This window comes from Camelus bactrianus, chromosome 2, assembly GCF_048773025.1.
Source record: "Camelus bactrianus isolate YW-2024 breed Bactrian camel chromosome 2, ASM4877302v1, whole genome shotgun sequence".
Taxonomy (NCBI): domain Eukaryota; kingdom Metazoa; phylum Chordata; class Mammalia; order Artiodactyla; family Camelidae; genus Camelus; species Camelus bactrianus.
In genome coordinates this window covers 93753295-93777407 of record NC_133540.1, presented here as the reverse complement: position 1 = coordinate 93777407, position 24113 = coordinate 93753295, and the positions used below count along the sequence as shown (strand labels likewise).

At 34.6% G+C, this 24113-nt stretch overlaps 1 protein-coding gene across 7 annotated transcripts in view; it reads left to right on the top strand.

Moving 5' to 3' along the window:
• Positions 1–24113, top strand: part of WDFY3 (WD repeat and FYVE domain containing 3) — a 242829-nt gene that overhangs the window by 118816 nt on the left and 99900 nt on the right. For 6 of the 7 annotated variants that reach the window (XM_074346631.1, XM_074346601.1, XM_074346645.1 and 3 more), the window contains 8 exons: positions 5865–6332; positions 7252–7353; positions 9900–10093; positions 13360–13817; positions 15231–15314; positions 20001–20178; positions 20980–21194; positions 23345–23457. In XM_074346631.1, coding sequence (XP_074202732.1) covers positions 5865–6332; positions 7252–7353; positions 9900–10093; positions 13360–13817; positions 15231–15314; positions 20001–20178; positions 20980–21194; positions 23345–23457 — 1812 coding nt within the window. The remainder of the gene's footprint in view (positions 1–5864; positions 6333–7251; positions 7354–9899; positions 10094–13359; positions 13818–15230; positions 15315–20000; positions 20179–20979; positions 21195–23344; positions 23458–24113) is intronic. The other variant, XM_074346639.1, reaches the window with a different exon arrangement.

Sequence of the window (24113 nt, the reverse complement as noted above, 5' to 3'; positions counted from 1 at the left end):
CATGTCTGGTTATTTAAATTTCACAGCACTTTATCTGTGTATTTTACGACAGAAGTCAGCAGCTATAAATGTTTAAGTCACTGAGAATAAATAGATATACTAGAATATCCTAAATTTATTTTGCTGGAGAAAATTATACTGAAAAATTACAACTTAGATTGAAGTTATCAAAACTACTTCTATAAGATGTACCTTCACTGTATAGGTTATACAGAACTTTTTAAATAAGTGAAATCCAAGAATATTTTACTGAGCAGTTCAAGGCTTCATTTTATTTAATATTAAAGAAAAAATATTAAATGAACTCTTCTAATTTATAGGCTCTAGCTTGAGTATTCCACAGTTAACTCTTCCTGTGAGTTAATGTAAAAATAGCTCAGCAATGTACTTCCTATTTTGGACTTTGTTTCATTTGGCTAATCAATCTGATTGTGACACTGGGAAAAAATTTAGTTACAGTAGTGTAATTTTTTGTAATGAGAGATTTAATGCAGCTAAATTAATCTTTCTTATATGTCTGCCTAACTTTGTACCATCTATAACATGGATAATAAATATATAACCTAGCACCTTTGAGAATCCAGTGACATCATGTCTATGAAAGCAAGGTTAACTAGAAAGGATGCTATCCTAAGAGTCAGAATTCAGGTGATTGTGAGTGACCTAACCTTGATATTATCAGTTTCTTTTTCAGAAACATCAGTGCCCTTTGCCCTGGCAACCACTGATGGGCTTTGATTTTGCTCTTTGTAAAATTTCATAAACTAGAGTCATACAGTATGTAGTTTCTTGTATCTCGCTTTTTTCACTTTCAAGATTCATCCATGTTCTTGTATGTATCTGAAGTTTGTTTCTTCTTCATGCTGTATAGAATTTCATTGTTTAGATATCCTGAAATTTGTTTATCTGCTCACCAGTTGTTTAACTAGCATGAATAAAACTACTCGGAACATTGATATAAAACAAGTCTTTGTGTGGACTATATGTTTTCATTTCTTTGGGGTAAATACCAAGCAGTACAATTGCTGACTCATATGCTAAATATATGTTAAACTTTATAAAAAACTGCCAAATGTATTTTCTAAAGTGGCTGTCCCATTTTTGCATTTGCATCAGCAATGTATGAAAGTTTGCTTTACATCCTCAGAAACACTTAGTGGTGTTAATATTTAATTTTAAATACTCGAGTAAGTGTATAATAGTATCTAACTGTGTTTTTTAATGTTCATTTTTCTGAATTATTTCAAGCATCTTTTCATGTGCTTATTTTCTGTCTGTATCTCTACTTTGTGTCAGATCTCTGTGCCCAATGCTTGATAGGGTTGTTTGTTTTATTGGAATTTTAAGAGTTCTTTCACTATTCTACATAAGTCCTTTGTAAGATATGTATACATTTTGTAAATGTATTCTCCTAGTCTTGATGTGCCTCTTCTTTTCTTGGTAGTATCTGTTGAAGAACATAAGTTTTTAATTTTGATGAAGTCCAGTTTATCACTTTTAAAGTATTTTGTGGGTTTTGGCCCATATTGAAGAAATCTTACTTAACCCCAATTCACTAAGATCTTCTCTTGTTTTCTTCTAGCAGTTTTATATCTTAACTCTTACAGTAAGTTCTACGATATAGTTTAAGTTAATTTTTGTATATAGTAGAAAGTAAAGTTTGTTGGGTTTTTCTTTCCAATATGGATATCCACATGTGCTAGAGCCCTTTGTTGAAAACACCATGTGTAACCGTGTATCTGAGACTCTTTGCAGTTATACTTCATTAATTAATGTGTCTAACTTTAAACCAATACTACATGGTCTTGATTACTTTATCTTTAAAGTAAGTCTTGAAATAGTCATTTAAGTTGTCCAATTTTGTTCTTCCTTTTCAAAACTATTTTGGATATTCTAGGTCCTTGGAACTTCTGTATAAATTTAATAATCTTCATGTCAATCATTGAAAACAAAAAAATCCTGCTGAGATACTGAGTGGAAGTACACTGAACCTGTAGATCAGTTTGGGGAGAATTGACATCGTAACAATATTGAATCCTCCAATTCATGAGTTCCATTTACTTAGGTCCTACTATTTTCTCTCAAAAATGTTTTAATAATGTCCATTGTATAGAACTTTCAGTTCCTTTGTTAAATTTGTCCTTAAGTATTTTATTCTTTTTGATACTGTTAGTGAATAAAATTGTTTTCTTAATCTGTTTTGGATTGCTTCTTGCTTGTGTATAGAAATGCAAAAGATGATGGACTATTGTACAGGAATGGAGATTAGGAAATACAGTTGTGATGATGCTGTGTTTAGCACTGATAGAACGAGGCAGTGAGAGTCCTCTACAGATTTTAACTCTTTGGTCTGGACTGTTTATAAGTTAAAGCTGTATATGTCTGATATATTTGACAGTCTTTATTTTACTTTTTGTCAATTATTTGTTCAGGGTACTTTGGGAAACATTTTCTTTGACTTCACTGGTTTCCCTTTCAACATCTATGAAAAGGAAATTATTGTTATCAAGGAATTTTTACCCATTCATTGATAATTACATTTAAAAGGGAAAACATGAATATATTTACCTCATGTTGTTGTATACATAGATATAGTTTACCTACCTTATTTTTACTGCTGATTTTAGATCAAGTGAAACAGCACAGAAATATAAAATTTAAAATAAAAAGTAAACTGAGTTAAGTGAAGCTGGTAAATGTATGTATCTGTATATGTTAAAGCTTGAAAAATGACTCTGTTTCTGTGTTATATAGCAAAAGCTTTTATAAAACTTTGTATCCTCACTAGTAGGGAGATTTTTCTAAAGAAGGAAGTTAAAGAAAAATGTAGCAATCCTTCTGTTTAATAGCAACTCCATAGTGATTCTTTACCTTAACTGTTCTACAAACATCTTTGCAAGGTGGTACTCCGTAATTCATAGCTCTCCATTGCTTCCAAATTTATTCGCTAAACACAGGGAGTGTTTTTCATGTATTTTTAATAGAGAATGTACCTCTTCATAAGAAAAGACCATACCTGTCTTTTTCAGAACTCTTCTGTGACTTCACCTTTATAAACATTTTCTTGTAGCACATTAATTCTCATAAAACTTTAACCAATATAAAAAGATAATGTGTTTTTCTTTTTTTGTATTTTTGTTCATGCTACTGACTGAAGTGTTGTTCCTCATGGGCTTACTTTGAAGAGCCCTTTATCTGTTCTGGTTCCCTTTATTCTGGATGCAGATGTGTCCAGGCCTGACGTTCAGCAGACTTGCAGGGGTGTAACACTGCAGGTTGTTTATAGTCAGCCTCCATTCCAACTGGTCACTCACATGTGTAATTCATTTATTATTTTCTGTCTTACGCTTCCTAAACATTTATTGGCTCCTCCCTCCTTTACTAGCCCTACTGCCACTTGGTTGAGGCTCTGTAGATCACTCACCTGGATTATTACCATAGGTGTCTTTGTAACTGTTCACCTTTCTGTTCCTCTGTACTCCTCAGGGCCATTCTCTGCAGTGTTGCGTGGAATTCTGAAAATAAGAAAGCTCTGTTCTTTGTTGTGTATGTGTTTATTCTTCTAAACCTTAGAATAATTCTTTTCTTTCTGCTTTTATGGTCTTGAGAGTAATGGGATCGTGATTGTCATCTTTTAGAATAATTTCCTCACTTTACCCTCATTTCTTTTAGTTATTTCTGTGCTAAACAAATGAAAGTCAGTTAATACAAATTTTGATACTTATACAGGGTACATCTGTTTACTTAAAATATTAGAGCATTAAGTATCAGTATTCCTGTCATATATATGTGTGTGTGTGTGTGTGTGTGTGTGTGTGTGTGTGTGTGTGTGTGTGTGTGTATGGCATGCAGTCTTTTAATTATCCTTTAGGTTTAATTATTATTCTCCCTTTCCAATTGAACATTGTAGGAACTGAATGGCAATGACAGTCCTCAATAACTACTCCTGATAATACCAGCACTTACAATGCACTTCAAATGCATATGCTGCTAATTTTGATATTATTACAACTCAGCCATTCTTTTAGATACTTTTTCCTGACAGAAGTCCAAATTACTAGATTCTGTTTAGCTTCATTGTATATAAGGTGTACTAAATTTGGAAATAATATTACAAACAGAAAATATCTTTTTCTGAATTAGTCACAGGAAATGATTGAATTTTACGCGCAGTATAAGACTGGTTATTCATTTGGTTAAAATGCTCTGCTCTTGAAGCTGGTCATGGAGACCAGTTAGTCTTGATGTTCCTCGGTCATTTACTGTGATCAGCTTACTTTAACTATTTGCTAATGGCCTCTTGATGAATTGGATAACAAGGGGGATTCAGGATGACTCAGAGCAGATTCATTGCTGTAAGTAAAAAGAAATTACTGACAGCCAAATGTTCTATTGACCGTTCTAGTGTTACCTTTATTTGCAAGGATTACCACATTCTACTGGCTTTTAATTGTGTGTGTATTTGTACACATTGTGTTTGATTCAGCTCTTTGTGGTGGATAATTTGTTCTTGGGGTTGCTTGTTAATATGTCTTATCTTTTGTCAGTGACATTACTTAAAACCAGATAATAAAGATGAAACTTGGGAAAATGTCAATTTTTCCATGTTGCCCTAAATTCAGCTCTTTTTAACTCCTTTATGGTGAGAATTGGTATCGTCACTTAGTTGAAAGATGCAAGTTATTGATTAGAGTTATTCTTTAACCTTGTCATGTGTAGTCAGTCTTTCACATTTGTATGTTCATCAGTCTATCTAAGCTTGTTCTTTGATTACCTGCAGGTAATAAAAAGTAGAGATGTCCTCAGAAAGAACAAGCATACTATTAATAAGTAACTGGAAGTAAAGATTTGGCATGTGTCACACATGGAATAAATTTATATGTTATAAACGAACAGAAAGTTGAAATCGTATATAGACTGAAGATTTTTTAAAATCTTGGCATTTTTCAGATAATGTACAAGCCAGAATTTCTAACCAGTCTTTCTAACCCATTTAATATTTTTCCTAGTTCTGTATTTATCCTTCCTAAAATCCAGCTTATTCTGTAAGGCTCTATTTTTTGGTCACTCCTGCAAATGCCTGTACTCCTAATGGTTGTGAACCTGGTGACAATTTTTATAGGTAGATGCTTGTTTTCATTTGCCTCAAATACTTTCTGTGTTAATATCTTTATAATTATTGTCACTAATTTGCCTCCCAAGAGCCAGTGTATACAGATTTTTGTTTTGTCCAGTTTGTGTGTTCAAAAATCAGATATTTATAAATATAGCTAGTAACTGGCCATAACCTGTTTTAACAAATGCATCTGTAAAGAAATTGCACTTTTAACTTGAAAACAAAATAAATTTCCAAATTAAAATTTATGAAAATTCTAGTAATTAAAATGGGACAGCTGGAACTTAGAGAAGTTTTTTCTCCTCGTGTTTTCCTGGTTCCATTCTTGCTGCTTTCAGGCCTGTTACCTCTTCAGCCTCGAAGTCATTTCAGATTGAGAGGTCACTGGTCTTATAGTCAAGATCAATCTTACAGATAATAAAAAGCAACAGTCCTGCACATTTCCAAACTCTGAAGCATAGGCCTATGTAATACCCTTTATTGTTTCTAAAACATGTAATGTTTCAATATATACAATTCTTGAATCAGAATATTCATAAAGCTGCATTAAAAGCTTGATCAGTTTTGTTCTTTATTTTTAATTAAATGACTGAAACTGATGAAGAAAAAGAAGACCTTTTGTGAAAACAGGATGTGTTCTCAAATAGTTGATAAATGTCACAATTCATGATCTGTTTAAATAGACCAAGTTTGCCATGAATAAAATATCACATAGCACCTACTTTTGTGTTCTTGTTTTCTGTTTTAGGTCACAGTGTGAGAAACGTCCACGCCTTTGCTGTTCTTCAGAACGCATTTTTAAAAGCAAAAACCAACTTCCTTGCCCAAATCATTCTTGATGCCATCACAAATATCTACATGGCCGACAATGCCAATTATTTCATCCTCGAGTCACAGCACACACTGTCACAGTTTGCAGAAAAGATTTCAAAACTCCCGGAAGTACAAAACAAATACTTCGAGATGCTGGAGTTTGTCGTTTTTAGCTTAAATTATATCCCTTGTAAAGAACTTATTAGTGTTAGCATCCTTTTAAAATCTAGCTCCTCTTATCACTGTAGCATTATTGCAATGAAAACACTTCTTAAGTTTACACGACATGACTACATATTTAAAGATGTGTTCAGGGAGGTGGGCCTTCTGGAGGTCATGGTAAACCTTTTGCACAAATATGCTGCCCTCTTGAAGGATCCAACTCAGGCACTAAATGAACAAGGTAAAGCATTTTCCATAATTTTACTTTTATTTGACAGAGGGGTTTGGACAGAGTGTTTTGTTCATGTTTTGCCTTTCATTTGATTATTGATTTGAATTACTTAGTAATGTGCATTATTGTGAAATCCTTGTGAATATTTCTTAGAATTAACTTGTTCATTCAGCCTCTATTAGGGAATTAGGGAAAGGCAATGGGGGCCGGGACAGGAGGTCAGGGGATAGAAATATGTTTTGGTGGATGAGAATTTAAGGTAAAAACTGAGGAAAACATTTATGATCCACATGACTAGTGCCTACTACTTTCTATTTCTAAGAGGGAATTTAAAAAGCTTCTGGAAACAATTAGGGTGTGTCAGTCTCAAAATGTTTTTGTTAATTATGGAGCGCAAATAAATATATCTTCTTAGTGATATTATTTATACACATATGTATTATCATTAGATACCTTAAATTTGGTGTTTTTCATCCTTTCTGATAAATCTGATAAAAGCATAGTAGTATCTGGCACTTAGTATTAAATGTGTTGAATGGGTTAATACAAGTTGAATAGATAGCATTATCCATAAACTTTTCTTTCTTCTTGGTGCCTTAGAATCTAGCATTCTCCTTTTGACCTCCTTGATTAGCAAAGCCCCTGTGAGAATGAGAAGGATACACTTTACTTTGATTGACATTTTCCTTTCTAATAGTTGTTAGATATCTATAGCTTTCTAGCCACTCCAAAATAAAATTTGTAAACGTTGATTTTGACTTTACTTTTGGTAGTTGGTAGATATGTGTATCATTTTTAAAGGTTGTATTATATCAATTGTTTTAGGGAATATTAAGGAAATTTTTTGTAATTATTAAAACAAAACTGAATCCAGGAAAAAAATAAGCTTGTAACTTTTGTGATACGGACCTTTTATTCTTTCTCTTAGGAGACTCAAAAAATAATAGTTCAATTGAAGACCAAAAACATCTGGCTTTGTTGGTTATGGAGACCTTGACAGTGCTTCTCCAAGGATCAAACACAAATGCAGGTAATAGAAAAGCTTCTAGCAAATGCTTTTAGAGGTTATTACCTCTGTTATGTCTTCTCTAATGATTCTTGCTCCTGAGATGCTCCTGTTAGTTAAAGAAAAAGCTATTAATTTGATAATGGTACTCTCATATCTCTAGAAATGCAATACTTTTGACTTTAAATTTATGAATGACAAAATATATAACGTTATTACTTCAAAATATATTCTTATATTTTATTGCTTTTTATAGTGTGCCTTGTATTTGAAGTATTCTATTTTTTTACTTATATAGTGCTGACTCTGTCGAATAACTTTGCTTATTTAAATGTTTTCTGAAACATTTGCTTCACATGATGATTTTCTTAATTATTTAGTAATTTAAGTTAGAGTATTATAATGTTACAACGTTTGGGAAATACTGAAAAATGATTCTCTAATAAAATTTGCCTCTCCCAGGTGAAATGGATTCATTAAACTTTTACTTTATCTTTAATCTCACCTTCTCTTCAGTCCTTTTCTACCTGTCATTAATAGACAGTCCAACTATATTTATGAACTATCACTCTTGGTTTAAAAAAAAATTACTTAATATTTTAGCAATGTCAAAAACCTCTCAGTCAACAATGTCAATACAACTTGGAAGGTGAGCTCAGATGAGCAGCTGGGTTCAGATCATATAGAGCTTTTTAGGCCATGCTAAGGAACTTGAATTGTATTTTAAGTGTTATGGGAAGCCAAGAATGAATGGATGGATGAACAAATGAACAAATGAACAAGCTAGCAAACACACAAATGCATGCACATTTATTTGCCTGAATACAGAGGAACTCAATATGCAACATATTTAAAATATTTTGTGTGTCCCAGACACCAGGCTTGGTGTTGAAGATGAAAAATAATTCTTGCCCCAAAGGAATTACAACCTGCTGAGGAAAGATGTAGACAGGTAGTTGTATAAATAATTATTGAAATACAGTTTTGGCAAATGCCAAGACAGAGTTGAATGAATTTGGTAGATAAGTCAAACAATAGGTATGATGAAGTTTAATGGGGGTGATATTAACAGTTTGTCTGTAGTATCATAATCTCCTTATTTCCACTAACGAGGTTTAGTTGGCTGAGATAGTCAGAAACATAATAAGGATATACTAACAAGAATTTACTTGGCAAATTAGCTTTTGATATGACATGACATAGAGTTACACAGGAAGAGACTGAACAGTTCTACTGATGTAGGAGAGTGGAGAGCTTACTCTGTAAGACCAGAAGTCACTTAATCCATCTCCCAGAGTACCAGACATTTTCAGAGTTCTTTTCTTATCGACTATCTTTTCCTTGTTAGGAAAGATGTTATTACTTGTGTAGTCTCAGGCACATAAAATAGTGCTTTGCTCATAGTAGTCAAAAACCCTTAGCCATTATGATTATCTAATGGGCACTACCTGGCAACCAGGAAGTAAGTAAACATGGCCTTCCATGTGCTAAACCTTAGCACATGACTCACACTCACTTCAAGGTTATATAATTCTCATATAAAGTTAGTAAATAGAAACTCACTAAATAGAACAGTGGCCACTGCCTCAAAATACACTGACATTTATTCATTCAGGAAACATTTACTGAAACACAAATCAGAGGGAAATCCAATTTTAATGGGGGACCAAACATATAAACACATAATATTAAGACTGTTTGATGTAAACTGTTGCAGTAATGGCATATGCAAGGTACTCTAAAGGCATAAAGGACAGAACGATTACTTTGGAGAAAATACTGATTGCTAACTTAGATCACTTGGTCCATATATTTTTAATACTTGGGGACAGTATGTGATGTGAGAAGTGTCATTCGTGGTCAGGAGCACAGGCTGTAGAATGGGGCTATGCAGGCATAAAACCTGCCTGGCTGCTTGCTGCCTGTGTGACTGACCGTGGCCACGTTACTCAAATCGGTACATCTCATGTGCTCATCTCTACAGGAGGGGATGAGGATTAAATAAATCAATCTATATGAAGCCTTTGGAACAGGACAATGTCTGATGCTTTCTGTCACAGAGTTTGTCTTTGTTAGTGTGCTCTACCAACTGAAAAGTTTGGTTCCTTGTAAATTTTTTCATCGTGGAATCACTTACTCCATTCTTTTCTTGCCACTATTTTGGAAGCCTTGTTCAGTTTAAAAACATTTATCTGGGATATTGTTCATCTGAAAGCCTTTCACTAAATTGATTTCACATATTGTTCATTAAAGCCCCTACAGAAAAATATTGGTCTCTGGTATCTACCTATGGAATTTCTGAATGTTCTCGCTTTGGAGAATTTGGACATGATGAACATATCAGGGCATCCCAGCATCAAGAAAATCTAGAGAAAAATTTGTATACGCCTTTACTGACATCCCACAGTGCAATTTTGTATTGTAATTTAAAAGGTGAAATAGTTGGGTAGTTTTCAATGTGCATTCTTTTGAGTTACTCTTTCTGCAGAAAGATCAGATTTTAATTCGTCTGGCCTGTCTCAGAATGTCTTGAGTTAGCCCATGTTGTTCTTTTTTCTCCCTCCTTCAAGGAATTTTTCGAGAATTTGGAGGTGCAAGATGCGTGCATAATATAGTGAGATACCCTCAGTGTCGGCAGCATGCCCTGATGATTATCCAACAGTTGGTGCTCTCCCCGAACGGGGACGATGACATGGGCACTCTCCTGGGGTTGATGCATTCAGCTCCCCCAACAGAATTGCAGCTGAAGACTGACATTTTAAGAGTAAGTTTGATAAGTGTGCTGTTTTTACTTTTACTGATAAAATCTGTAGCTATCTTTAAATGACTAAGAACTATTATGAACTATTCTTGCAATTTTTCTTCAAGTCTAAAATTATGTCAAAATAATAATAGCAGAAGAAAAGTCAATGGCTTTAACCTGGCCTCCAAGGCCCGCTGGGCATCAACTGACTCTTTTCCGTCTGACTTCCTCTCCTAGGACCCTCACCCCATTCCTGCCAGACATGACAGGAAGTACAGCTGACTTCTGGAATCATATATTTCTTTAGTAGCTTTTGCTTTACTCAATTTGTTATCAATAATGAAAAGTTTGCATTCTTTTCTTTATGCTGTTGTATATTTCATCCTGTTTTGAATGTAATGACAGTTTGAATATGTGTTTTCATTTAAAAGCAAGATTAATCTGACCCCAATATATCTGTTAGACAAAAGGAAATCTACATGTGTGTCAATATTGGGGAGCATTTGTATATTTGAAAGGATTGTTGGGGGGAAAAGTGCCTTTGAAAGTGGTTAAGGTTGCCAACTTTTTAAACATGTATTTTCCTCTTTTCTTGATATCTTTGTAATTGAATTTGTAAAATGTTGGTAGATAAAGCCAACAAGAGGTAATGGGCTGACCTGTAATTTTAAGGCAGTGTTGTTCTGGTAAATGACTGTGAGACTGGAGGAAGACAAGAGGGGGGTCCTGATGGGCTGCATTTACTGATATCCATGGTGTCAGTACTCCCACTGTGACCTACTTCAGGCAGCTGATGTGTTACTGAACGTGGATTGAGGAGATGTACAGTAGCACTCCATTGTGTACTATCTCAAGAGCACTGATAATAGGATAATATAGAAAATAACTAAGAAGTAATGAGTTTTATTTATTACTTTCATTTTTAAAATAATTTAGTTTTAAACTTATAGGACTTAATTTTTACTTAGGCTTATGTTTTAACAACTGGCACGCAAAAGTCTCAAAATATAACAGTTGGCTCTCATGACTAGTTCGAGCTGGCTCCAGCGTTCCACTGTTTTGAGGGCATGAAGTAGTGTTGGAAGGCACCAAGGAGGATTTGGGATCCCAATCTCAGTTTCCATTTTTACTACATTTGGAATTGCTTTTCACTGCCTTCCTTCAGTTGACTCAAACACAGACCTGTGTAACTTAATTTGTTGTTATTTGTGCACAAGCCTGAAATTCTATAATTCTGCTGATGCATAAATTTGAATTGTAAGCATTATATTTATGTAAATGTAGGTAATTACAGCTGATGATTTTTGTCTAATTTACCACATAGCATCTATTTCTCCTTGTAAATTTGGTGTTCACTACATTATCATTAATTATTGATTTCAAGTAGGATATAAATTTATTTATGGTATTTAAAGTTTCACATGTGGAGAGAATGCCTAGATAATGCCAAAGTGCCAGTTTTGAGGTGGTAGCAGGTGGACTTATCCAGAAGCACGTAGTACAGAGTACGACCTGACTGAGGGTTAGTAAGTGCTGGTTTTTCTAGCTCCTGTCATGATTCTGTCTAGCAACATGCCTTTGTACAGATTAACTCTTAACTCATGCTTCCTCATGTATAAATAGTACTCGTCCTGTTTTTCCCCAGTGTGTTTTTGAAGATGGTGATGGTGATAGGCACTCTGCTAAGGGTTTTACATGCATTTCCTGAGACGTAAGTCATTGTTGTTGTCTAGGTTTTACATAACGGAAACTCTGGCACAGAAAGGTTAAGTAATTGTGGTAAAATCCTTTTTAACGTTGGAGTCAGAATTTCAGCTCAAGCATTCTGACTCTAGCCCTTGCATTTAAACACCAGATTAGGTTATAAGATGTTTAAAAAGAACAAAAAGTTATGAAGTCTTGTGTTATAGGTTGATATTGTAAGCATAAGTACAGTTTATTAGAGAAGATATGGAAACAAAATGGAAATTGATTGGTTGCAGAAAAATGGAAGGAATATACTGTATTTCAAAATTGTATTTACATATACAGATGGCATATTTCCTGCTTTTTAAAATAATCAGATATTGGTATGTACAATGAAATCTTTATAATTTCTGAAGTAGTATATTTCAGAAAGATAATATTAATATTTAGCCTTTCCATTTCATAAGTAACATTAGAAATGTGTGAAGTATTTTAATGGTGTTTTCAAATGTAATGACTGGGAAGATTACAAATTGTGTCTTAAGTAATACTAGATTCTCATGGTGTCTCAGTTGCTGAAACGGGGGCAAGGAGCCTGTGTATCTGCAGATTTCAGATTGCTGTTTGGGGCAGGATAGTTTCATGGTTCAGTGCATGAGTAGGGACATCTGACTGCCTGGCTCTAAATCCTGTCTCTGCCATTGTGTATAAGCTGTACAGTCTTGGGCAAGTTACTTCACCACATTGGGTCTCAATTTTTCTTCTACAAAGTGTGGATAATGATAGTGCCCAACGTATAGAATTATTGAGAGGATTAGATAAATTAATGTATTAAAGCATTTAAAGAAGTACCTAATATATGGTAAGTGCTCCATAAAATGTTAGATAGTTTTATAATTTGTTATTTTTAATAATAAACTAAGTTAAAAGTATAACAGTTCAGAAAATAACTAATAGTTATAAAAGATTATTTTACCTGTTTGGCCTTCAGGTGTTACTTCTTAGCGCTGACAAGCTATTTTTGGCAAGAGCATGCTTTCAGCCCTCCAGCTACAGTTCACTTTGCAAGAGAGAATGTTTGTTAATAAGTCCTCTGAAGTGACTCCTCTTTACAAAGCACCAGGATATGGTCACTTTATATGAATATAAATACTTAAGGCTTCCGGGTCATCTCTGATCCTTTCTAGAATAAATCAGTTTATATACACACGCAATTAATTGTAAGTTTTCATGTTTAAAGAGTGTGTAAAATTACACTAGAATATGTATTTTCCTCATTTAAAAATTCATTGATATCATTATCCATCAAATACATAGGAAGCTTTTCAGCCAGGATTTGGATATAGCCTTTTTCTATCAAAAGAAGTATGTGGTAGTGTTTCCTACAATTATCTTCTGCTTTTAATATGGCGTTTTTTAATTAGCAAAATATTTGCCATGCTTCATAGGACTGCTTATTGGGTAAATGACAAAAAATACACACATCAGATATTCACAGAGTAGAATTCCTCTTTGACATTGATGTATGGGTTTTTTTTTTTTTTTTTTAAATCTGAATTGTAAGTCTGTTTTTGTTTGCATTGTTTTTTTGTCCCCCATAGGCCCTCCTGTCAGTCCTTCGAGAAAGCCATCGTTCAAGAACAGTTTTCAGGAAAGTTGGAGGATTTGTGTACATTACATCCTTGCTTGTTGCTATGGAAAGATCTTTGAGCTCGCCACCCAAGAATGGCTGGGAGAAAGTGAACCAGAATCAAGTGTTTGAACTTCTCCACACTGTGTTCTGCACACTGACTGCAGCAATGCGCTATGAGCCAGCCAACTCTCATTTCTTCAAAACAGAGATTCAGTATGAGAAGTTGGCAGATGCCGTTCGATTTCTTGGCTGCTTCTCAGACCTAAGAAAAATAAGCCCCATGAATGTCTTCCCTTCAAATACACAGCCATTTCAAAGACTTTTAGAGGAAGACGTAATCTCAGTGGACTCAGTGTCACCCACTTTACAGCACTGCAGTAAACTCTTTATTTATCTCTACAAAGTAGCCACAGATTCTTTTGACAGGTATGGCTCTGCTCTGTGCTCTGAATTGAAAGGTATACAATGTATGACTTCAGTATTAAGGCTTGAATTATAAATTAACTTAAAAGAAAATGAAAACAAATGAATTCTCTCTTACTTATCTGTCGCTTTATTTGTGAATATTACTATTGCTCTGATTCTGTGTTTTTCAACATGGACATCTGTGTATTATTTGTAAAACCAAGGTTAGTTAAGCTCCCGTTGCACTTAATGGAACAGTTTCTATGAAATTTACTTTCCTCTTTATTCTCAAGACCGTCAGATACATCCAGACTTACTGATATTAGTTATCAATGGGAGCACGTGGTTATGGTTATACGTATTTTCAGACAGATGTTATAGTCTCAACGTTCATAATCATTCTCAACATTTTATAATGCTCAAAAAATGATACAGCTTCCTGGGAGACATTGACAGTGTAAGAGTCCCTCGTATTAATTTACTCATTCCTTCATTAAACAAGTGCTTAACGAAAACCTACTGTGTGCCAAGTTACTGTGCTAGGCATTGAGGGTTCAGCTCAGCACAGGGCTACTTTGGTTATCCTTTAGCTTAAATGCAAACACATAAATAAACAATTATAATATATCGTGATAAAATATATGATGACGGAAATCCAGGTTTCTAAGATCATAAGACTGCTTTATCCAAGTCATTTACTTTCAATTCTTAAAGTGTATTTTCAATTAAGTTCTCACTTCAAAAATAATGTAAGTGTCATCATGCTGCTAATTTGTCCAAGTGTTATCACTTTTAACAGTTATAGTTTTATTCCATAAAACGAATTGTTTTTGTTAATATCCCCATAAATAAAGCCAATACCTCTATTGGGTAGAGCTTCTGATAGCTTTTATGTTCTTAACTGTGAAATATCTGCTTTGAAATATCTAGTGAGATGTTTGTCTCTCAATATTTCTTAAGCCTTAGTATTTAGATAAGAAAATACAGGTAATGTGAAAAAATGTTTTCCAGTTTTTCCCATCTTGAAAATAAAAATGCATATATATTGTTAGCTTCCAGGAAACATGGGGCTGTGTAATGTTCAGGGATTAAGATGTTTAAAATTAAAATTTGTGTATTTAGATTCAACTTCTTTTCCCTTGTTTTGTACGTACCCTAGTTAGTATACCTTATTTTTAGTTTGCTTTGTCAGAAAACAAGGCCTACAGCACTCTGTTTAACAAATATGTTAAATGTTAACATTAATGAAGAAGCATCTGCCTCAAGCATGTTTCCCTCAGTGCATGTGTTGCAGTCTTGGTCCTTGTTGCTGCTGAGGATGGAGGATGTTCCCTGTTAAACTTATACTGGTATTTCTTGTGAAACTAACCAGCTGCCAGCCTGGTGTTCTCTTCTAACCTCTCTAAACCACCCTGTCTGTTTTGTTGTCTGTAGTCGTGCAGAACAGATCCCTCCTTGCCTGACAAGTGAGTCTTCTCTCCCCTCTCCTTGGGGTACACCAGCTTTGTCCAGGAAAAGGTACTGATCTTATAACAGAAGTCATTCTTTTTTCGTGTGGGTTTTTTTCTTCTGTGCCCAATTATATGTAATGTGCTGATTGTGCTTTTTGTAACTTCAATTTTTTTTTTTGCTTTCTTTTTGATTTGACTCTTTTTTAAAGTTTAAAATTGTCAACTTCTGCTGAGTATATTTATGAGAGAAAATACGTTGCTACTGTGATGATATGAAGGACGTGTAAAATTTTGTCATCCAACTCTTTTAAACTAAAATATGCGTTTTAGAGCAGGTATACATTAAGTTAAAATTAATTTGGAAATGAGGATTTAATGCCTCTCTAAGTATTTCACTACTTTTCTTTTTACTTTAAGTGTGCTTGGTCTCATTCTTTGGGGCTTAGCGTTACTCCAAAATGAACATCCCAGAATTGGCTAAGGAAGTGTGCATTTTCTCAGTCAGGTTCGCGAGTTGAAATGAGATGCTGTTATGGAGCATGCTAATCTTTGAAAAAATGAATAAAAAACCTCCCCTAGCTCTTGCTTTCATCAGTTGTGTATAAATCTCTTTCTAAGCTGATCTAGTCTCCCTCATATATAAAGCTTATGAATATAAAGAACCAGCAGTTGATTGACAGTACAGTTAAGATCCATTTGAGATTCCATCGGCAGCGTGTACTTAAAATGATCATAGTCTGTGCACCTGGCACCAGATACTCTTCCTTCCCCTGTTTTCCTCATAACCAAGGACAAGTCCTTAAGTCTTGTGTTAATATTCTGCTATTACGACTTTTAAAAAATGAACCCTGAGGTTTTCTTCTGTTTAATTTTATTTCTGTTGTTCAAATTTTGAAACTTGAATAGAATCAGACTTATGTATTAAAAGTAGTTGTTGTAAGTGCGATATTTCAACAGTAATATTCATTAGGTATATGGACTTATATTTTCCTTTTCTCTTAAATTTACACTGGGGCTTACAGCTCATTTCTTCTAGTAAATCATGGCATAGTTCAAAATAGTCTTAAATGGATTTAGCATTGTTCAGTGTATTTATATTTAAAAACTACTTTGTTTTTTGTTTTTTCAAGAGCAGTTCTTTTTTATTTTTTTTTATTTTTGGTATATATTTTTTTATTGAAGTATAGTCCATTACCAGAAATGTTGTGTCAGTTTCTGGTGTACAGCATAATGCTCCAGTCATACCTGAACATACATGTATTTGTTTCATATTCTTTTTCACCATAAGTTACTACAAGATACTGAATATAGTTCCCTGTACTATACCATGTAAGAGGAGATCTTGATTCCAGAAATTATAAAATCAATTTGAGTTAAAGTAGTGTATTTTTCTGTGGCTAAAATTGATAAGGTAAAAGATATACTTTGTGTTGGAAGATTCACGTGTGCTCACTATCCCATAGAACTACTGGATGTTAGAAAAATAGTAAATACTTTTAATTATTAAAAAGTCATATTTATGATTCTGTCATACATGGTAAAGGCCTAAAGATTGCTGTGTTTAAAAACATTTAACTCTTTAACCAAAAACTACTAAATACTTTCAATGGAAATTCACAGATTAAAGGAACATATGTTTAAAAATCCATCAGAACTTACCACTTACTTAAATAGTAATTTGACAAAAGGAAAACAGCATTGTACTCCATATCATAGAGTTATTTAAGGCCTGAGAGCAAAAACATTTTGTCATCATTTGCAACACGGCTGCATGTAAGGATGCCATGTCTTTGACCTAAGGGAGAGCTGTCACTGAATCAGCAGTTGCAGTTGAGTGACTCTTATCCATAGGAATTCTAATCGAGATTACAAGTTGATGTTATCCCAAGGAAGCTCCCAGTGCTGTTCATGCTAACAACAAAATCAGTGTTGACATTTTCAGGTTGCCATTCTGGTCAGGTTACATTCATTTTGCTCATTGATAAGAATCATAAGCTAACAAAGAAAACAATGTTTTTATTTCACCATATAGTAACTTTTGAGATTAGAAAATCTCAAAAACATCTCAAATTACATCAGCTCATGGGCATCTTTTTCTTGTGGCAAAACATGTTTTTTTTTTTGGCAAAAGGAGAAGCCAACATTGTGTTAGTTTTATGGCTCATGGGGATTAAGACACGAAGGAAAGTCTAAGCTTGTGATACTTGACTGGCATGTAAAGTCCTGGAAATTCTTCTCTAATTATTTTGAGAATTGGGGAAAAAGGAACTAGGAAAACTTATTTTGGAAAACTAAAACTCATGACTGTTTTTCATTATTCATAAGGAATAATGGAACAGAATTGCAGCTGAACAATGTTCAGTCAGAGTTAGATAAGTGAAAACGAAATCCAAAATAGCAGCCAAGACCCTCCACAGTATATCTGCAGTGGCAAAAACGGTGGCGAGTATTAGTCATCATTCAAACCTGGTATCCAGTACTTAATGCCTGCACATACTTGACGATCATTAAGACAAAGCTGATTCAGAATTTAAATATTTACGTATGTATTCCCAAAAGAGGTTAGTAAGTCTTAAGTATACAGGAGAATTTAGAGTGAAATATTAAGTAGCAATTTCTGTAAGCTTTAAAAGTAACTGCAACATAAAAATTAAATTTTGAAATGTCATTTTATCCCATCTTCGCAAATGGTTAGGTTTTGCTTGGTAGTTACCTATTTAATAAGCTTACTATAGTCTCTAAATGTAAAAGGTGATAATACCTAAATGACTTAGTAAGAATTAATGTTATATAATGCTTGTTAAAATAGACCTAATTTCTTAATAAATGCCATATTTTGGATTTCTGTGATGTTTGCAGTATTTTTCTCGTTTAAGAAGAACAGATGTAATTCCTACATTTAGAATGTTATTCTTTATATGTAAAATTTGAAAGTTTACTGCTATAACAGTTACATGTTAGCGAAGAGTTCAGTTTCCAAAGGCATAAAGAGCTTCTTCCTGGGTGTACATATCTGTAATTTAAATTCAAACCTATATTAAGTCTGGCAACTGAGAAATAATTTGGGAAGGCCTGTCGCCTAGAATATACAATTAGAATCTATGTTTTTCCTCAGATTTGGGTTACTCTTTGTGTATAATGAAAACAGTTTTCTGTGAAATTTCTAAATGGTTTGGAGTTCCTATTATACCATAGAGGAATATGATTCATTTTTTTCATTTTTTTCTGGATAGGTCAAAATACTTTAAAGACTAAAGGGAGAAGCATAGGAGGATACCAATTGGTAATAAGCATTTAGAATCTATCTTAGGAAGTTTAGAAATTAATTCTTTCTGAACTAGAACAGAAAAAAAAACTGAGTGAAAAAAATGAGTGGGTGTAGGATATGGTGACTTTAAATAAACTAGAAGAGCACATGTGGGTTTTTTTTTTTTTTTTTTAATAAGTGAAGCTGAATACTTTCCTAGAATCTCTGTTAAAGAGAGAATGGTACTTAAAAAAAAAAAAAAAAATGACAGTGCCAGTTCTTTGCTGCTAGATCAGTGACTTAAAGCATCTGCTTCCCAAGCTGCTCTTGTGCCAGAGAGCTGAAACTGCACTGCTCTCAGTGACAGAGCTCAGCATCAGACAAATTATGCTGAAACCAATTCGCTGGAACAAAGAGCTCCCATAGGCTGAAGCTACAAGCATCTGTTTCCATGTGCCAAGATACAAAATGTGCAAAGCTCATGAATTGTAGAAGCAGAGTATGAAATAGGAAGTGGAGATCATTGATAAGAAGAAATGTTGTGTATTCAGGACATGGCTGGGCTTTCCAACTCATGGAAGCTCATTACGTAAAAGATGCCCTCTTAAGTTTTTAAAATTTGTGATGAATATTTTCAGTGGTAGGGAGGATAATGCAAAAGAGGGTGAATGTACTTCCAAATAAGGAAAACTCCCCTGATGCTTAATGTATTTATTGTCGGGCAGCCAGGACTTTGAGCCAACCCTGACTCAGTTGAACCAGTTACAGAGAAGGCCATTTTGATCTTGTTAGGTCTTAATTATGTTGACCCATGGTTTAAGGAAAGGTTAAAAACACATAGGTAATTTCAAAAAAGAACAGTCTCACTGAAGGATTTAATATAGCTTGTCCTCATCACAAATGATCAGAACTGTCATCTTCCTTAGAGCTTGGAATCGCTGTGATTTCATCTGTTCTTTGTCTTCTGGTATACATGCCATTCTTTTTTTTTTCCTTTCAGTTTTACTGAGATACAATTGCCGTGCTGCACTGTGTAAGTTTAAGGTGTACGTCACAATGACTTGACTTACATGTATTGCAAAATGATTACCACAATAAGTTTACTTAACATGCATTATCTTATATAGATACAAGGGGGAAAAAAAGGAAAAAATGGATTTTTTTTCTTGTGATGAGAACTTCTAGGATCTACTCTTTTAGCAACTTTCAAATACACCAGGGAGCAGTGTTAACTAGTCATCATATGCCTTTCTTTAATGAAACAGTCCGAATAGTAAATGGTGAAAACATATAAGAGCCTAGAAGAATTAATAGTTAAATTGTTTATATGCGACTCATTAAGAACTGATAATGGCTTTTTTATTTCCCAACCTTCAGGTGTTTTGTAACTCAACCTTGAATTTTAAGGCCTTTTGTTTATCAGTGGAGAAAGATAACAGAAGATGAAAATGAACAGAGAATGTGATCAAAATTAAATATCAAATTATCCTTCTTTCTTTCTTGCAGGCATGCGTATCATTCTGTTTCAACTCCCCCTGTTTACCCTCCTAAAAATGTTGCTGACCTGAAACTACACGCGGCAACTTCATCTGTCCAGAGTTCTGACGCTGTCATCATCCATCCTGGAGCCATGCTTGCTATGCTGGACCTCCTGGCCTCTGTTGGGTCCGTGACACAGCCAGAAGTAAGCGTGGGCATGTTAGTTCCTTCCCATCTTTAGTGAGTGAAAGGATGTGAGTGTGATTGCATGAGCAAGGGGGTGGGGCCAGGAAAGTGAGATGGAGCCTTCCTATATCACGTACTAAAGCAGGTAAAGGAAAAAAACTAGGGCTTTTCTATTCGAGTCTTAAATTTCTTAACAAATGGTAGATATGTATGCTTTTTAATACAGTTGATTTGTTAAAATGCAACCAAGACAGTTACTTCTAAAATAATTGTTTCTCCTTGAAATCCTGCTCAGCAGTGGAAATTGTTAATAAATAGTACAGAAAGAAAAATGACTGAAGGTACCATATTGAGACTATTTATCTATTCTGACTTGTAATGCTCAAGAGTTTGAGTGAACTGGAGTTTGGGTGACTAATTTTGTTAAAATGTTATGTGGCCTCTAAAGCCTTAAGTGTCACAAATCTTAACAATTGGCCTTCCTTTAAACTGGTTATTTACATACCATGAAAAAGACTTATTATGCCTGCTAATTTTATAAAAATAAAAATACTATTAATTATATATAGTCAGGTAATCCAAAAGACTTGGAAGAGAATGGAGTCTAGCTGGGTATGCTTCTAGCAAAACTAAGATAGGAAGTATTTCTCTGGCCCTGTTCTGGAGTTGCTGTGCCCCTTTAAGCCAGCTACTTAATTCATCTGAACGTAATTTGAAGCATGTAGAGACCTCACGTTAAAACGTGTGCCTCACATGGAGAGAACTGTCACATGTCTTATTAAGAACGCCCCTGTGGCATGGATTTCTTTGTTAACTTCAGCATGCTTTGGACCTTCAACTTGCCGTGGCAAATATTTTACAATCGCTGGTGCACACAGAGAGAAACCAGCAAGTCATGTGTGAAGCTGGTCTCCATGCACGCCTGCTGCAGCGGTGCAGCGCTGCGCTGGCCGACGAGGACCACTCACTGCACCCGCCTCTCCAGAGGATGTTTGAACGCTTAGCCTCTCAGGCTCTGGAGCCCATGGTGCTGAGGTCAGTACGTTCTCTTCTTCACAGTCAGATAAGCCACCGTGAGGAATGGCTCTTTGTAGTCTTCATAGTCAGGAATTCTTGCTTTAATAAACATGTGTTCAGTTACCTGTGGGCAAAACCGAAACACCACAAAAATGGGCAAAATGCTCAAAATATAGTACTTAGATAAATCTAGTTATTAATAAACAGGGGATGTCTTTGCCCATTGGTTATTTCTTCTACTTCTACAGCAAACTCTCTTTCCTTTAAAAATAAAGTCATGCTATATTTATATGACTTGCATCTACTTTAGGAACATTTTGTGTGTAAGAACTCTTTTAAGAAACACTTTTTTAAATTTTTTAATTTTAAAATAATTACAGATTCAGAGGAAGTTGTAAAGATAGATTGGAGAGGTTCTGTGTCCCCTTCACCCAGTTTCCTCCAGTGGTTGCATCTTAGGGAACCATAGTGCAACATCAAAACCAAGACACTGACATTGGTACAATGTATCCATGTATGCTATGGTTCCCATGTATGCTATAGTGCCCTGTTATTGTGTCAGACTGATGTAGCTATCACACAATTAAGGTGTCACAAAGATCCCCCCAATCCTATCCTTTTATTGTCATAGTCACCTTCTTGACCTCCACCATCCCTAACCCCTGAAAACCAGTAATCTGTTCTCCATCTCCATAATTTTGTCACTTTGAAAATGTTATATAAGTTAATTCATACATTAATTTTGTGATTATTTTGTGCTTAGGTTTTTCAGTTATCATAATGCCTTTGAGATGCATCTAAATTATCATGTATCAATAGTTTGTTTCTTTCGGGGGGAGGATATCGCTCAAGTGGTAGCATGCATGAGGTCCTGGGTTCAATCCCCAGTACCTCCTCTAAGATTAAATAAGTAAACCTAATTACCTTCCCCCACCAAAAAGAACAAACAAAAAAAGAGTTTGTTTCTTTCTATCGCTGAGTTGTATTCCGTGCTGTGGATATACCTTGCACACTTTAGCCATTCAAAAGGTAGATATATTTGAATAACCTTTTTTAATGCAGTGCTCTGAAGCAGCATTTAAAAAAAATATTTTCCTTGAAATTTCCTAGCCAAATAGATTTAATGTGTAAGTCATCTTGTCCCTCTTTAAAAAAAAAAAAAAAATATATATATATATATACTTGTATATCTTTGTCACTTTCAAAATATAAGCTGCTCTCTTTATAAGACAGTTTTTTTCTGCTGTTAAAGAGTTCTTTTTTCACAAAACTTCTGCAACTTTCCTAAAAATGATTGGACTCTACTTGTAATTTATATTTTTTCAACTGACTCCAAACTAATGGTGGATTAAGAAAAACCTTTGTGGTTAACATTTGTTAAACAGTATTGTACAGGGCAGTGTGCTCAGCCTTGGTAATGCTGAGATGAGACAGTCTCTACTAACTTTGGCAGTCACATTATGGATATATTCAGAGACCTAAAATACTGAAAACAGCACGGAGATTTTTCCCTGATCCTTTCTGGTAATCTGCTTCTTTTAAAAGTAGAGAGTGTCAGCGAGTGAGAGAGAGAGACTATCTCATACCTACTACTCGTATTTTACTAAGTAACTTTTACACTGCCTTCTTAGATAAACAGAGTAAGCAATGGAAACCAACCATTTGGACATGCTCAGTTTTCACAGTGAATGAATTATCAGAAGGAAAGGTCCTATGATGATATAGGCACTTACCTGCTGATAAGCCATAGGTTATAAGCTAATTGCATATTGCACTCTGTATGAAAAAATGGCAAACTTTTTTTCTGCTGTAGAGAATAAAAAATTCAGAGATGTATTTTTTTCCCTCTTTTAGATGATGCCATAAATGACTGGATATAAAAGGCTCCTATTTGTGTAACCCCTTGACATGTCGCTGTATTTCTGCCCATCACGTTCCAGGAGAACATGCTCCTCAGATTTCATTTTCTAACTTTTCACAATATTTGATGTTCTTTTCAGTGCTTGGAGATTTAAACATAAAGTTAATATATATTATAATAACTCTTTGAATTGCTTTGGTATTTTAATTAGTCTGTTATAATTCATTAAATCATATTTTTGTATGTTTATTTAATGAATTATATGGTGTTCCCAATAAGGAATAACTTTGTGTTGTCTCTTCTTTAGGGAGTTTTTACGTTTGGCAAGTCCATTAAATTGTGGTGCCTGGGACAAAAAACTGCTAAAACAGTATAGGGTCCACAAACCAAGTTCACTGAGTTACGAGCCAGAGATGAGAAGTAAGTTGACCTTTGAAGTTCCGTTTTTTGGTTTATTTTATAAATGAAAATCATGTAGGGGATGAATATTATTTCAAGAAGTTTGACTACGAATGAAAGGAAAGAGAAAGGTTTGTTGTTCTTGTTTCATTTACTGTTATTTAAGTAAAGAAACATAAGATCTGATCTACCAACTGAAGAAGGGAGCATATGGGGATGGGGAAGGAATCATTGAAAGAAGCAAGATCCAAAGGAGATGAGAATTATGTGCAGAATAACCCTTGACTTGAAAGGGGGATTTCTCAGGGGATCTGTAATTTCTTTGTCTTTCTCAATTAGCCTTCGCTGCCTGGGTTAAAGAGTGGTTGACTGGATTATGAACAGGCCCTGGCTTTGCAGGACAGCTGCTGCAGGAGGACATGGAGGGCAGGAAAATGTAAAATACTAATAAAAGTAATTGAAGGGACACACCAAGGAGTATAGGATGGATAGAGGAAGAAGTGAAGTCAAGCAGCTAGTGGTAGACTGGGAGAAAAGGGATAGGTCGCTGGGCTGGAGAAGAAAAGGGATAGGCCGGACCCAAAAGCTGATGTAGTGAGAGAGAAAGAATGGGAGAGCTGGAGGAATGATGCAGGATGATGGCAGTCAAAACTGGAGCAGTAAGACAAGCAAAGAAA